Source organism: Benincasa hispida, chromosome 12, assembly GCF_009727055.1.
Source record: "Benincasa hispida cultivar B227 chromosome 12, ASM972705v1, whole genome shotgun sequence".
NCBI lineage: Eukaryota > Viridiplantae > Streptophyta > Magnoliopsida > Cucurbitales > Cucurbitaceae > Benincasa > Benincasa hispida.
In genome coordinates, this window is record NC_052360.1 from 62,449,044 (window position 1) to 62,464,123 (window position 15,080).

Here is a 15,080-nt window from a genome sequence, read left to right on the forward strand (position 1 = left end):
ATTAGAAAGTGCAACGTAACACACGCCACGAAGCAGGCATCTGTTTGATACGTTGAGCTGCCTGTACAGATGGCATCTCCCCATAGGTAGGAGGAGAGTAAGCAGACAACATTAAAGACCTTCATGTGAGAGCGGGAACTTCGCACAGCCCATAATGGCAATTTTTTTCACACGCTCGGCACGACATGTAAGTAAGTGTGTTGAAAGCAAAAATTGCTTTAAAGCGGAGTATTAGGGAAGGCAACACTGAGCTCTGATGAACAATTCTCTCCTAGACAATAATAAAGTCATGAACAGAGGTATTAAAGAACTCTCGTCCATTATCACTCCTTAAAATCCCAATTTGCATGGTAACTGGTTTCAATCATTAGTATAAAATTGTTTAAAGGTAGATAAACACCTCTGACTTATCGGACTAGAAGAACACCCAAGTAAAGACGTGTATGGTCGTCATTGAAAGTGACAAACCAACGTTTACCAGTAGAGGTAGTGGTTGGTGATGGTCCCACAGACATCACTATGAATAAGGGAGAAGGGACTAGATGGCTTATATGGTTTGAGAACGAAACGAAATAACGACTTTGTTTGGCACAAATGCATACATCACAGTTAAAGATGCTATACTCAATATCGCGAACCAAATGTGGAATAAAATATTTCATATACTGAAAGTTCCGGATGCCTAAACAATAATGCCATAAACATAAAGTCATTTTTCAGAAGTAGAAAAAACTTTAAAGACATAAACCCAGCGGTGTGTGATCCTCCTGTAGAAGAAGTCTCGTCAAAAGAAAGTAGAGCCCCTATCACATACCCGGCAGTGCAATCGTCATCGATTACTCCTGAATACGTCTTGATCCATCAGAGAAAACACCACACAGAGTCTGGTGAAAAAATAAGCCCTTTACAGGTTTCAAGATCTCTTGTAATTTTACTGACCAGGTAAGATTAATAATACTGATATTTGTGGCACATGAAGAGTATCACGTAAAATAAAACCATCAAGAGGAAAAGTATTCCCTTTTCCTGCAACGGGGGCAAAAGACCCATCTGCAATTCTGATACGTTCATTCCCCGCACTCGGACAGTAAGTAACAAATAATTCTGAAGAACTAGTGAGATGATCTGTGGCCCCTGAATCTACGATCCAGGTTTTCTTGCCATTAATGCTAACAAGACCAAGAGCTGAGAATGTACCTGATTGAGCAATGGCACTTACTCCGACGACATTCACATTGGTCTTACTCTGGGCTAAAGACTGATGCTGTGAATTTTCAGTAACTGGATCACTTACAGAAGTACGTCCGGAGTTTGATCTGTCATGGGACTGTCGTTTCTTACTGTCCGGGGGCCTGCCATACAGCTTCCAACATTGGTCCTTCATATGCCACGGCTTCTTACAGTGCTCATAGACAGTTATAGGCTTTTTGTCACTGTCAAAATTGGACGCCTTTGAGACAGGCTGATGCATCAACAGAGGCTATCACCGGACTGTTCATAGCCTGTGATCGATCTTCTTCTAGACGAATCTCGGAACACACCTCCCGGAGAGACGGAATAGGCCGTTGACCCAATAAGCGACTTCGAACACTCATATTTTGGGTTCAATCCGACCAAAAACACATAAACCCGATCTGCCTCTTCAAGCTTCAAATACTGTGCCCTATCCTGTGCGCAGTTCCAGATAATCTCCCGGTACAAATCCATTTCTTGCCAAAAAACTAACAGCTTATTGAAGTAGGACGTAACAGTCATGTTTCCTTGCTTGCATTCATGGACTTGTTTATGTAAAGTGTACAACCGGGATGCGTTTTGTCATTGTGAGTACAAGTCCCTAGTTGCCTCCCAGATATCTCTTGCAGTTGCTGCATATAAAAGAGGCCGGCCAATCTGGGGCTCCATACTGTTGATAAGAGCAGACCGTAGCAAAGAGTCCTCCCTTTTCCAGATTCTTTCTTAAGGATCACTTGTGATGGGTTTCGGAATTTCTCCTGTCAAATATCCGAATTAATGCCTACCTTCTAAAGCCATTCGAATTGACTGGGACCATGAGAAGTAATTCTCTCCATTCAGTTTTTCTCCAACCAGAACTCATGCAGAATTGCCCACTGAACCAGTTAAGTAATTTGCATTGGGCAAAATAGATAACGAGTTTACCGGATTCTCTGGACCAGTAGACGGTTGGGAAATTGGGCCAAGCATTGTATCTGAAATCTGCTGATGCAAAAAGGCCAACCGATGTCTCACATCATCGGAGTAATGAACCGAACTACAACCGGCTGGAAACCGAGTCGGAAAACCGGTGTTGCTTCATCGATCGGAAAAACGGGTTCGACAGAAGACGAAACCCCATAGTTGACGACCGGAAACTCAGATTGTCGAGGAGGAGCGATCGGAAGCTCGTCTGTTGCCTGCACATCGGAAACGCCTCTGTCCGTCGATGTTCTTGGGCTGTTCCTGATCAGCGACTGTGATCCCGTTGCAACTGGATGGTTTCCTGAAGAATTGGTTGCCTGCAATCGGACGGCGGAGATTAAGTCTGGTAGGGCAGCCTGAAAACACTCCTTAACCGCAACCCTAATAGCGGTTTGCATATCAAAACTTGAAGATCCACCAGCGGAAGGCGATTGTGGATGGTTTTCTTCCATAATGGCTAGGATTTCGTCCCTTTGCTCTGATACCATGATGAAAATAATAACAGAGAAAAAACACAATATTTACGTGGAAACCCTAGACCAGGAAGAAAAACCACAATACAGATCTTTTCTTTTATTATTATAAAACTAATACACTGAATACATGAGAACAGGGTGAATAAATAGACTTGTAGAGAACCCTAGGGTTAGAGACAATTACAAAAATACCCCTAGAGTAAAAACCCTATTTTCAACAATAAGTCCTCAAACTGAATTTAGGTGAAATCGCTAAGCCTGCAACAGTTTTAAGATGACAGTTAAACGAACTCAAATGATAAAAACCAACCTCCTTTTTTAATTCATTTCTGCAGAGTGTATCATCATCTGTTTCCTTCTCCAAATTTACAGCGATCTGTGCAGCAATGATAAAATCCACCAATTCATTAATGGGAGCATCTCCACCTGAAATGCATTATAAGAAATCCTCATGGCTGCATAAATATTCGGCGATAACTTCAACCAAGTTGATTATTCCAGTACTAACCAAGCTTATCGATCGCAAAATTAACTTCATCAACAGTAAAGTTCATCATTAACAAGGATGCTTTATTGGTATCATTAATATCATAATAATCATCAGCCTCCTGCAACCAATACAATCAGCTGAGCAATAAAAAGAAAATATTTGAAAAACTTCAAGATATTTGCATTCTTCTATATCAATAAACAAACACAAATGCACACACAAACAAGAGAAGAAGAAGATACAGTAAACTATGAGCGAAGAAGGTAAATTCAATGTAGCCGTGATCCTGCTGGTCAAATTTAATCCATTGAATTCCACATGGGAGCAGGAATTACATATATCACATTTTCAACAATTTCGATTAAAAAAAACTGTATATGCTCCACATTAAAGATAAAAGGCATCAGTATGTAGGTTACCTCCTTTGGTATAACAGCTGAAGAGATTTCATTGGGTGCATCCTTGTCATCAAATAAGCTATCTAGAGAATCTGATGATTCAGATTTCGATGTCCGTAGTGGCCGTACAGCCTATTTCATGAAATAAAATTACACGAATGTTTAAAGCAAATAATTCAAATGTAGTTATTTTCTAACTGAGACAAAACTAAAGAATAATGAAATTTTCAGATGTAAATTGTTTGGCCATGACTAAATACTGCTGCAATTTTAAGTCATTGAAAATTGATTCATAAGTTCATTGCCTAACAAATCTATTTGTCCGACGAATACAACCAAAGGAACAATGAAAATTCCAAGATATGTTAATGAGAAGAAAAGCTTAATGAAACTAAACATTGTTTTCAATAATTTGGTTGTCCAGTTAATCTAAGAGCAGATTTATATATATTGAGGTCAATATAAAAGTTTACAACACCAAAACAATCAAAAGTTTACCTGCTTATGACAGATTGTAGAAAAATGTGGATGATTACTGCCCTTTTTACCACTTCGTAAGCCATCAAAAGAATCTGATGACTCGGGAATTGATTTTTGTTCTGCCTAGTCAATTAAAGCAACTCATTCACTTTTCCAATGAAGCTTTAATGCTAACACATAAAACCAGTAACCACGAAGGGTTGAAAAATATAAGAAGTTGATAATAACAACAACAATTGATCAAAATGATGTCAACTAAAATTGGTTTCTCAAGGCTAGCAATTTCAATAAGACTGTAATAGGTTCTTAGAATGAGACAGATTATCTGGGCTACTTACCGAAACTGTAGTAAGAGTATTTAATAACGATTCTACATCATCTTCACCTGGATTTAAGACAAGATATAACTCTTAGTGAAGATTACTATCACATTCTTTACATATTGGACATTTTTTGGGATCATGATTACATTTTAATGAAATTTTTCCTCGAGTGTTGGAGAAAATTCATGGGATCAACCTTAAAGGATAAGGTTCTCTCTTCTCAATTTTCTCAAGAGAAAAGTTAAAGAACATAATTTAGCATAAGAAAGGCATTGTTTCCTAACAATTAAAAAGGAATAATTTCAGTTCTGAATATATGTACCATTTTCTTCAATCACTTTATCTACAAGAGATGGCAGGAACCCCATATCTATGAAGAATGTCCTTATATTACTTCCAGATGAGCTTGCAACACTGTCCTGAAATTTAAAAGAACTGAAAATTTAAGCGAGTTCATTTCTTTAAGCTTTTTCATACTAGGAAATACAATAAATGTCAAATGCATAGTATGAAACTACAACACTTCAAATATTTAATCCATAATCCTAGGCAATAACATCTAACTTTTCAAGATAATTGTATTTTTTTTCAATGGATGAAGGCTCAAAGTGGCAGAAACATTTGAAATGCAAATGTCGAATAAAAACTTGATCTAATGGAAACATAAGCATGAAGAGAACTAGTAAAAGATAGTTTAGCAGTTTATTTTAGAAATTAGTTAGAGATGTACGTACCCCAACATGCCTCGAGTACATCCTATCAGGAGGCAACCTGAAATCATAGATCTCTTCCTTTGGTACAATAGGCTTGTTGCTGGCCTAAGGAACAGAAGTAAGAGCACTTTTATGTCGATGTATGTGCATTTAAGTTTCCGATGATCACCATAGTATCTCATTAATGTACATACCATAAAGTTTTAAAGTAGTGATTGCTTGGACTAGGGGTAGCTTTAAGCTTCGCCTCAGGAGATCAAACTGAGTTTTCTGTAGCTCTGTAAAATAGTAATCACTGATGGTAAAAAAAAATTGATGAAATGAAGTTACAAAGAAGGAGATATCCCTCTCCAAAGAAAATAAATAAATAAACACTTCCAATGGGCTATATATAAGCTGTAGCTGTGAAATAAAGCATGCTAACGATTAGACCATGTGAGGGCTGAAAATGACAAAGATTCAAAGAAACTGTCAAAGCATTTTAGACAAAGATTCAATGAAACTGCCAATGCATTTTTCTTTCTCCTTGAAGACAGATTTTTTTCATTCAATGTAAACCATAAAAAAGCTCTGTATAGTTTAACCAAAAAAATTATTTTTCCCCTCTGGACGGGTGATCAACTTAAATGGTGGCAAGCGGTATGTGAGGGTCCCCAGGCAATGGGATGGACCAACCAAAGATAGCCATTTTCTTCCAAAAAAAACCAAAACATAGTTGCAAGTGATAAATAGGTGTCTTTGTAATTCAGCAGAATTTTTATAGAACATCAGTTTGGAGAGATGGACAGCCAAAGAGATCACTTTGTAGCTTTTCGTGGATATTAACGGTTCACCGAACTCAACCCTAAATACATAGAAATTAGTCAAATTCTTTTTTGGAAAGATCCACGTTTTACAGTACTTAATCTTCTCTATGTTCATCAATTACCACTAGTCACAACAATCTCCCTTCTAAGGGACATGTTTGAGAGTGATGTTGAAATAGTTAAAATCATCTTTGTCATGTTCAGAATAACTCTAAAACATGCTTTCAATCCTTCAAAATCACTCTAGAACATACTTTCAACCCTTCAAAATAAATTTTGATGGCATGAGAAAATCATTTAGAAGACTAAAACCAAACATGAAATTGATTTTGAAGAACTTAATGCATATTTTGGAGTGATTTCAAACATGAAAAAAGTGATTTTGGCAAAATCACTCTCAAATATGCCATAGGTAGCGTATGACATGAAGCTCGCATACCATGTGGCAAGCAAGTTTGTTTCTTTACTACTGTTTGAGGTATTTTTAGGATTTTTAGGGAGGAGCTCAGTTTAATGCCTCTTTGTGGGTGTCAATCAATAGATTTTTTTTAATTATGAACTTGGTATGATTATGTTTCATTGGAGCCCTGTTTGAGGTCTTTGAAGGGCTGTCCTTATACCCTTTGTCTTTCGTTATTTCTCAATGAAAGTTTGGTTTCTTCACCCCCCCAAAAAAAAGGATGAAGCTCACATACCATAAATCTGAAAACTTTCTTTCCCTCCAATCTACATTTGTAATAAATCAAAACCCAAAAAAACAAACCCTCATAAGTGATGAAAAAAAGTTGCATGCAAACCCAAGTCACATTCTCAATTACAACCCCAGATTGCCATACCAACCTAGTAGAAGCCACGCATCAAATACTTCACATAATCAACCAAGAGAGTTAAAAACAAAGCCCCAACCCTTTTCACACCATATAAAAATGCTCAAAGAAATGAGCTAAAATCTCCTGCAAGATTTGATTAAATAACGAAGTAATTAGAACTTCACTACACTTAGAACATAAAATTCCATTCCATCGCTCATTCGTCAACAATCAACAATCTCAAAGAAGAGAAAGAAAAAGTTGAATTCATTAACAAAATACGAAAGAACCCGGAAAGGGAAAAAGTGTATGAACCTGAATCGGAGCTGCGAACGGAAAATGTAGAGAAAGAAGAAGATTTGAAAAACAGAGAATTTGGGTCTTGGGGTTTTGGGGTTTGAAAGTCGAAGTTTGATGAGCTTCAATGCGGTAGTGCGTAATCAAGCGATTCTGCAACCTTCTGAACTCCTCTGATGGACGCTTCACGGTTTCACGTGATATACACGTGGCATCATCTTGTAAATTTTTTCAGAGGCAAAGGACCAACCAGTTCCACGTCACAACTCGCAATACTATGTTTCGAGTTTTAACGGTCAACCGTCTCTCCGTTTACGAACGATTATTTTAATGAAAATAAGAAAAGTTGAGTTTAGGTGCTTTATCTGTTTTTTTATACAATTACAATCCGTCTTTGCTCAATGGATACCAGCTAGCTTCCCCAAGTTAATCAAACAAGTCCGCAATCAAGGGAATGGAATATACAGCTATCTTGACCCTATAGTTTTCACAACGGCTAAAGTCCATTTGGTATTTTCTTTCGTTTTTATTTTTTGAAAATTACAGCCATGTTTCTAAAGAAAAATAAAACGACTTATTTATAAATATTACAAAATAATTATCTATTACCATTTAAAGTAATTATTCAAAATTACACCTATTTTCTCTCAATTTTCTTCCTTAATTATAAGTGTTTATGTTTTTAACCAAAAGGGAAAAAAAGTTTAAAAACTACATTTTTTTTTTTTTGTAAATATCAATTTATACCCTTGAGTTTTGGGTATTGTATCATTTTAAATCCTAAATTAATAATTAAACTAATTTAAACCTTGAATTTTGAGGTTGCATCAATTTAAACCCCAGACTAATAATTGTATAAATTTGAACCCTAAACTTTTATAAATGTATCAATTCAAACTGAAACTTTCATAATTGTATCAACTTAAACTCTTTATTATGTTTTATTTAGATATACTTAAAGTTTGTAGTTATATTGATATATTTATGGTTAAATTGATACAATTATTTGTTTGGGATTTAAATTGATATAATTCTCAAAGTTTAGGGTTTAAATTGATACAACCTCAAAGTTTAGGATTTAAATTGATACAATTCTTAGTTTAGGATTTAGATTAATATAACCACAGAGTTTAAGAATATAAATTGATATTGGACCTTTCTTTAATTTTCAAAACTTAGCCTAGTTTTTGACACATTGTAGAAAGAATAAAGTAAGAAATTTAGAAACGGGGAGAATATTCATATTTTTTTTTTCAAAAATTGAAAACAAAAAACCATATGATTACCGAACCCGACCAAAATTATTTTATTTGTTGCCCTTGTTTTTCTAATTTCTCACCAATTTTACAAAATTATTTTTACCCATATGAAAAAGTAAATTATCTTTTTCAAAAGAAAGGATAAAATGTGAAATTTTTTATTTTAAGTTAAAAGAATATGGGGATTCCCGTTAAAGGCAGAGAAAAGGAAGTAGGAGAAAAAAAAAATCTAGTAAACTATGAGACAAGAACAAAGAATGAATTTCCCATCCCGCTTCAATTCTATGTTTCCACTCCCCATTTTATTTTATCCTTTTCTACAATCATGCATTATATTAAAACTCAAATGGTTTGACTTGAATTTTGGAATGGAAAACAGACCAGCCTAAGATCTTATTTAATGACCATTTTATTTTTTGTTTTTGTTTTAAAAAATAAGATCATAAACAATACTCCCCCGTCTCACTATCAAATTTCTTCATTTGTTATCCATTTTTCATCCATAATTTAAAAAACCAAGTCAAATTTTAAAAACTTAAAAATTTATTTTTATTTTGAAATTTTGTTAAAAATTCAACCAATCTACTTAAAAAAACATACAAATCACCTAAATAATTAGTAGCTAGCTTACTCCATCGCTTATCACACCCCAACTTCAACAGGAGATAAAAGTTTAGTGGAAGGATTTCGATAAGCTATACGAAGAATCAGCACTCCTTTAGATGCCTTCAGTAGTTCAACTTTTTTAATAAAAAAAAAAAAAAAGAGGAGAAAAAAAAAAGGCATCATATTTAAGATGGGACGGGGGGCAATAATGAAAAAAGCAGAGCTGATAATACATTTGGAAATTTTCAATTGATTTAGTAAACATCAACATGGCCACAAAGAAGAAACCCAGGAAAAGAAAAAAAGAAAAGGAAAGAAAAGGAAAAAAAGAAAGAAAGAAAAAAAAACCCACCCATAACTACATCAGAACATGCCCAAATAAACCAAGACAATTGCGATAACGAAGAAATACCAAATAGCATCTTCAAATCCAGTAAAGCAAAGGGCCATTTTTTCTGAGGCTGCCCGAAAACATTCCAGTATACCCACCTATTTTGACTATATTTCCATCATTTCTGTTGGGACCTGTTCTTGAGGAATGCATTTTCTTGGTCAAGCTGTAGGGCCTTAGGATCAAGCTGAATCGTTCCCACAGTCAAAACACCGGAAGTTTCGGTATTATATCCATTAACCTTGATTGGCATTGAACCGACAGTGACAACTTCAGTTTGATGTTTGGAATTTGTATCACTAGCGGCAGCTGGTGTAGCACCCCCCAAAGGATTGTCAACTGCTTTCTGGTTAATTTCAAGTGATTCCATCTTCAATGTCGAGGTGACGTCAACTTTTTCTTCGCCATCATGCTTCGAATTTTCCTTCACTACCACAGCACCAGTATTGCCAGTGTTTGAGTAGACCTGCTGCTCAGCTCTTGAGGCTACATTCCTTTCCAACCCCCTCGAACCATCATTGACCTTGTTGAGATTCTTTTCCTCTCTCAAAGGCAGCTCAATAACACAATTTAGCTGTCGAGTATGATCTAATGCAGGTACAAAATATGGACGCTCAAGCCTTCTAATAACCAACCTCGCTTTCTCTTCCTGCATGATCTTCTGACGGTTTTCATAATAAATGAAGTCATCGAGTAAAGAGGTCTTTAGTGTATGACTCTTGAATAATTTAAGCATCTCAAGACCTTTTTTGAATGGTATCTGCATGTGCCAGTATAATTAGTTAACATATTGTTTCAAAGAAGTTACAAACGTGCAAATCAATTTCATTTTCTGCCAATCTGGCTAAGTTGGAACACAAAAAGTACAAGTATGATGGCAACAACCAAATCAAATTTTCAAGGAACAAGCCATCAAACTTCCCAAATATTGGCACTTAATTGCAGTATGAACTATAGATAGTAAACTGATGAATTTTTTTACCAGAAGAAACAAAGCATGAATGAAATTACCACCAAAGAGACCAGAAAAACTGATGAAATTTAAACATCAAGCCAGAAATATAATAAATTTTATTTACACCTTTTCTTGAATATAAGACAATATACAACAGTTTCCATATCAATAAATTTTGAGTGAGACTATGCATGCCATGAACACTTCAATAAAATCACATCCACAAGTCAAGAAGTTTGAACAATCCAAAAGACTTGTGAATGCCAATGCAACCTATCAGAGGATGACAAGATATCCAAATCACTCCTAAACTGAACATGATAAGAAAATGGAAGGTAAGCCACAGAATTCATCAAAAGATTCAAAACAATATTTTCTATCAATAAAGATACGACTGAACTGAATAGAAAATAACAAAGCTACTTACTTCTTGGGTATCTCTGCTATTAGTAACAGGTTTGTTTTCATTATTCTCCAAAATGACATGCCTAAAGTTGTTGTTTGGCACGTCTTTGATTATGTGCCACTTAACAGGGAAACTTCCATTCCATTTATCCTGCTGCCAAAAATCCATGTCCCTGTTGAAGTCCACAGGGCCAACCATCTCTGCTACACCACAGAACTGACCACTTGCATTGACCTAAATAGAAAAAAATAATAATAATAATAATAATAACCCTCAAAAGAAATTATAACATATAATAACACGAAATCTGAAAAGAAACAACAAACTTACGGAGAAAAAGAGGAATACAGGACAGCTTCTTGACTTTGCTGAAACTATTCTCCGAGCATCTTCGTAAGCAATATTAAGTTTCTTATTCCCATTGGGAGTAGACGACCAAACATTATACTTAATGCTCTTGTGAACATCATCCTCGCTGTAAGATTTTATTACAAAAAATTTTGCATCCACGTATTCAATAGGAAAATCGTCCTTATTATACTGATCTGTGTAGATAATAATGTTTCCATCTGCATTACCATCTCCAGCCTTGGTTGTGTAGGCTTTCAGAGCCAGTTGGGTTTTAGATCTGCTGATTCTAGGACCTCGATTCTGCTCACTTAATGCATCTGAACTAGCATTTGCATTATCCAGAACCCTACCAACTTGAACCTTAGGCTGAAGTTTAGCAATCGCAGCCTGTCCATGAACACTCGATCGAAAGTCAGAAAGGGCATTATTGATAGGATGAGGTGCTCTCAATTGACTGTGTTGAGAAACAACCTTTCCATTTGATATGTCATCTACTGGTTGAATTGAACCATAAGCACCCCTACCCTGTAAGCATAAATTTTAAATACCAACAAGTTACATTGGTCACTGAAAGAGAGAAGAAAATTGCATACCCGCACAACATCTAATACATAAAACTAATTGAATAGATCATCTCAATCATATTCATCATTAAGAAAAGTTACCTTCAATACAAGAAAACAACTAATTTTACCTGAAAAACACGTGATGAAACTGATCCGACATGACCACCAGCAGAAATGTTACCAAGTGTTCCACTTTGCTTACTTGGACCAACATTAGCTCTCGGCACTTCTGATAACCTTGCCACAGAATTTCTCTGGTCTAAAGCAGGTTTGGAGTGGTTCCTAGAAAAGCTTCCAGAACTCTCATTTTTTTGCATTCTTCCATTTCCATTAGATCTATTAACTGAAGGGTCAATCAAGTCTATGGAACTATTGGGGACAATATCTGGCTGAACAATAACGGGGACATAAGCAGGAGAAGAAACGGAGCTGTCATAAGAAGGAATGGTGTAAAACTGTTGGGCGCCTAGATATGGACCATCTGGTCCTATCATAGCACCATGTATGTAAGGATTATACGGGTTGTATTGAGACTGTGCATATCCATAGCTTGGCGTATAATATACATAAGATGAATTCTCATTTTGAGCACCCTGGGACGAGAGAAAATGAGGTCATAAAAACAAAGTTTAAGCTGGGACTAAAGCAAGAAAATAGAAAATGCAGATATGTATTACTCACTGCGTATTGGATATCTGGACCATCTAAACCAAAAATCCGAGAATGGTCCTCCCATTCGCCAGGTGATTCAAATCCTATAACAGTCAAGACACATGTGAGTCATCATAACATCTTTAAATTGCTACATCGTTTGTTCACAAAGATTACCTGTACAGTAATAACCATAATTGGCAGCAGTAGGATAATAAACGCCCTGATCAAAAATAAACTCAGGGGTGGCTCCTTCATTGTACATGTTTTCACTTGGCTCAAGAAACAGATTTATCCAATATTTGCTTGATTCGATGCCTTAAAAGTGAAGTCAAGATTCAGCGAATCTAGAGAACTTCTGAATCCGAAGCAAGACCCAAAAAGAGGGAGGGAAAAGAAAATTAGAAGTTGTATTCAAACATACACGATTCAAAATAAGCAGAAATAGATCATACTGGCCATTACAATTCCAGAATACAGAAACTAGGAAGCAACAAGGTTACCGAGCAATTCAGCTACAAACTAGGATTTATGAATTCGTACAATCAAGAATCTGACTCCTATTAGGTAGATTCAAATGAAGGTCTAAAAAACCAAATGGTCCTATTAACGTTAAACATCCACTAGAATGAACAAAACTGCTTCCCTGATGGCAAATAACGCACAAATTCAAATGAACAAATTCTCCTAAAAACCTACAAGCGTAGGTTGGCAGCTAAGAGGAAGAGGGCAACAGTAAGTCGTTAAAAAAGAGTGACTAATTAGTTGACTAAACGGCCAGATAAAAGACTCATGCTTGACTCAAGTCCCTGAACATCAAAACCTGCCGAGAAGTAGAACTAATTAATAGCACAATACTGGAATCTAAGTCAAACATCCACTTGCTCATCCAATACCTCGAGGAACACAATCATGTAATACAAAACAAACTAATAACCAAAACCCAATTCAATATAACAACAACGCAGCTCAAAATCTAAATACATCGAGTAAAATTACTTCCCAATAAAAATAATCACCAGAAGGAATCGTCAGAACAAAAATAAATAAATTGAAACTCTCAATTAGTCATCGAGTAAACGGCCATTCGTAAACAAAACAGAACAGGGAAAACATAGATGAATACAATTTGGAAATGAATAGAAAGGGATGAGAATAGAGGGAAGGGAAAAAAGAAAAGTGAAGAAGCAGGGGAGAAGAGTGAAATACTACCAGAGAAAAGGTGATTGGAGCCATGGAAAGAAAAACCCTACAGCGGTGGAGATTGAGATTGAGAATTAAGAAGAAAAAAGAAGGAATCTCTGCAACATGGGAATTGATGAAAAAAAAACCCTAACCGCGAAGGGGAAGAAGAAGAAGAAGGAAAGAAGGGGGGAATTTGGAAGGGCGGTATTTTGCGTGTGTAAAAGAAAGCACAAGCAAGCGACGCGGAAAGAGGAGATTCCAAGCCTCTACGCAGCGTATCCAGTGCTGGACGAAAATACCCCTAATGACATTTTTAAATTACAATTTTACCACTGATGACCAAATGGGCTGGGCTTGGCCCGGCCCGGAAGTAAAAGGCAACGTGGCAAATTGTTATTGGTTAGGAGAAGTATTTTTGAAGTTGAAGAAAAGGCAAAACAATGGAATTTTCCCACTGCGCTTTTTCCCAACCTCTCCGTTTTGTCTTGTTCAGCAAGTAAATGAATATTTTCAATACATGAGTGACACGTGTCTTCTCCTTCTTCTTTCTGGGCTTTTTTTTTTCAAACAAAATCAGGTTTTAAAAAATAAAAATATCAAAATATATTGTTAAGAGTATCTAGGGTTTAGTAACTATAGATTTGAAAAACTTGCATCGTGGATGCCTCTTAATAAGGAAAATTTTACTCTTCCAAAAAAAAAAAAAAATTATACTATTTGTGGTACTACTTTCATGATTTGGGTTTAGTTTCTATTTGGTATTTAGATTTTAAAATGTTAGCCACGTTTATATCGGTAATTCATCAATTGTAACATAAAATGTGGACTCTAGTTAATTACTTTTGTTGTTGTTCGCCTACTTTCTATAATATAAGATGAGAGGTATGTCTTGAGATATGTAATCAAAACGTGCAATCTAATTCGGAATGAATGGTGTTTTAACCTGATTGTAGTTGAAAATTACGTGGGACTCACTACCTTTACCATTATCGTTATCGTTACCATTAGAAAAATCTTACTTATGAAAATTATGGATTTACCACATTTATTATTACCTTTAATGTAACCGTTGGTATTACTGTTATCGCTAAGGACGAGCAGTAATGGTAATACAACATGTGATAGATTCACTAAGGTCGAGCAGTAATGGTAATACAACATGTGATAGATTCATAATCTTAGGTAAACGCAATCAAAAGCAATCCAATTATGGTTGTGATTCAAGCTTATGTTCATCCATCAACAAAATCTCATTTCGATTGCACCAATTCTCATTACGGTTTGGTAAACACAATGTAACGACCCGACTTTTTACTATACTACAGGATGCTACTACATGTTGTTGCCTTTTTTGCCCTTAACCTCAAATTAATTAATTTTAATTAATTAATTAATATTTTGATGATAACAAACCTGCTTTTATTTATTGACAATTTGTGTGTTTTAAAGTGTCTATTGCGTAGAGTTCAGAACAACGATTTCCAAAGCAATTTGAATCGCCCAAGTCGAAGCTCATACCATTTGCATATAGAGCCATATGGCAGTATATTGGTTGAATGATGGATCACTAGAAGAGTGACACATTGTGGGTTTTTGAGATTTTGAAGTAATTTAAAAGTTAATTTTGAACATGTTGGGTTTTTACTTTTTGTTTTTTTTTTAAAAAAAGAAAACGAATTTAAAAAGGAAAATAATTTTATATTATCTTTTTTTTGTGTGTGT

General features: G+C 35.6%; 2 protein-coding genes across 8 annotated transcripts in view; both read right to left on the reverse strand.

Moving 5' to 3' along the window:
- The window catches only part of LOC120092586 (probable inactive DNA (cytosine-5)-methyltransferase DRM3), a 13,921-nt gene extending 6,732 nt beyond the window's left edge, over nt 1-7,189 (reverse strand). Inside the window, exons 1-10 of one of the 6 annotated variants that reach the window (XM_039050717.1) lie at nt 7,007-7,134; nt 6,723-6,835; nt 5,271-5,354; nt 5,098-5,181; nt 4,686-4,782; nt 4,379-4,425; nt 4,059-4,163; nt 3,582-3,692; nt 3,181-3,280; nt 2,983-3,098 (exon numbers count right to left, since the gene is read on the reverse strand). In XM_039050717.1, coding sequence (XP_038906645.1) covers nt 2,983-3,098; nt 3,181-3,280; nt 3,582-3,692; nt 4,059-4,163; nt 4,379-4,425; nt 4,686-4,782; nt 5,098-5,181; nt 5,271-5,273 — 663 coding nt within the window. In that variant the 5' untranslated portion in view covers nt 5,274-5,354; nt 6,723-6,835; nt 7,007-7,134. Of the gene's footprint in view, nt 1-2,982; nt 3,099-3,180; nt 3,281-3,581; nt 3,693-4,058; nt 4,164-4,378; nt 4,426-4,685; nt 4,783-5,097; nt 5,182-5,270; nt 5,921-6,722; nt 6,836-7,006 lie in introns of those variants that run through there. The other 5 variants (XM_039050715.1, XM_039050714.1, XM_039050716.1 and 2 more) reach the window with 5 other exon arrangements.
- Nucleotides 7,190-9,067: 1,878 nt separating this feature from the next.
- On the reverse strand, nt 9,068-13,588 carry LOC120067162 (YTH domain-containing protein ECT4). 2 transcript variants are annotated; one of them, XM_039018621.1, is made up of 7 exons: nt 13,386-13,588; nt 12,351-12,528; nt 12,204-12,277; nt 11,651-12,115; nt 10,936-11,481; nt 10,627-10,839; nt 9,068-10,004 (listed from the first exon to the last, which is right to left on the reverse strand). In XM_039018621.1, exons 2-7 carry the CDS (start codon nt 12,436-12,438, stop codon nt 9,363-9,365), a joined length of 2,028 nt encoding a protein of 675 aa, XP_038874549.1. In that variant the 5' UTR covers nt 12,439-12,528; nt 13,386-13,588; the 3' UTR covers nt 9,068-9,362. The 2 variants fall into 2 exon arrangements, with proteins under 2 accessions (XP_038874549.1, XP_038874548.1); XM_039018620.1 differs by having other exon boundaries at nt 12,351-12,531.
- Between the last annotated feature and the right edge of the window lie 1,492 nt (nt 13,589-15,080).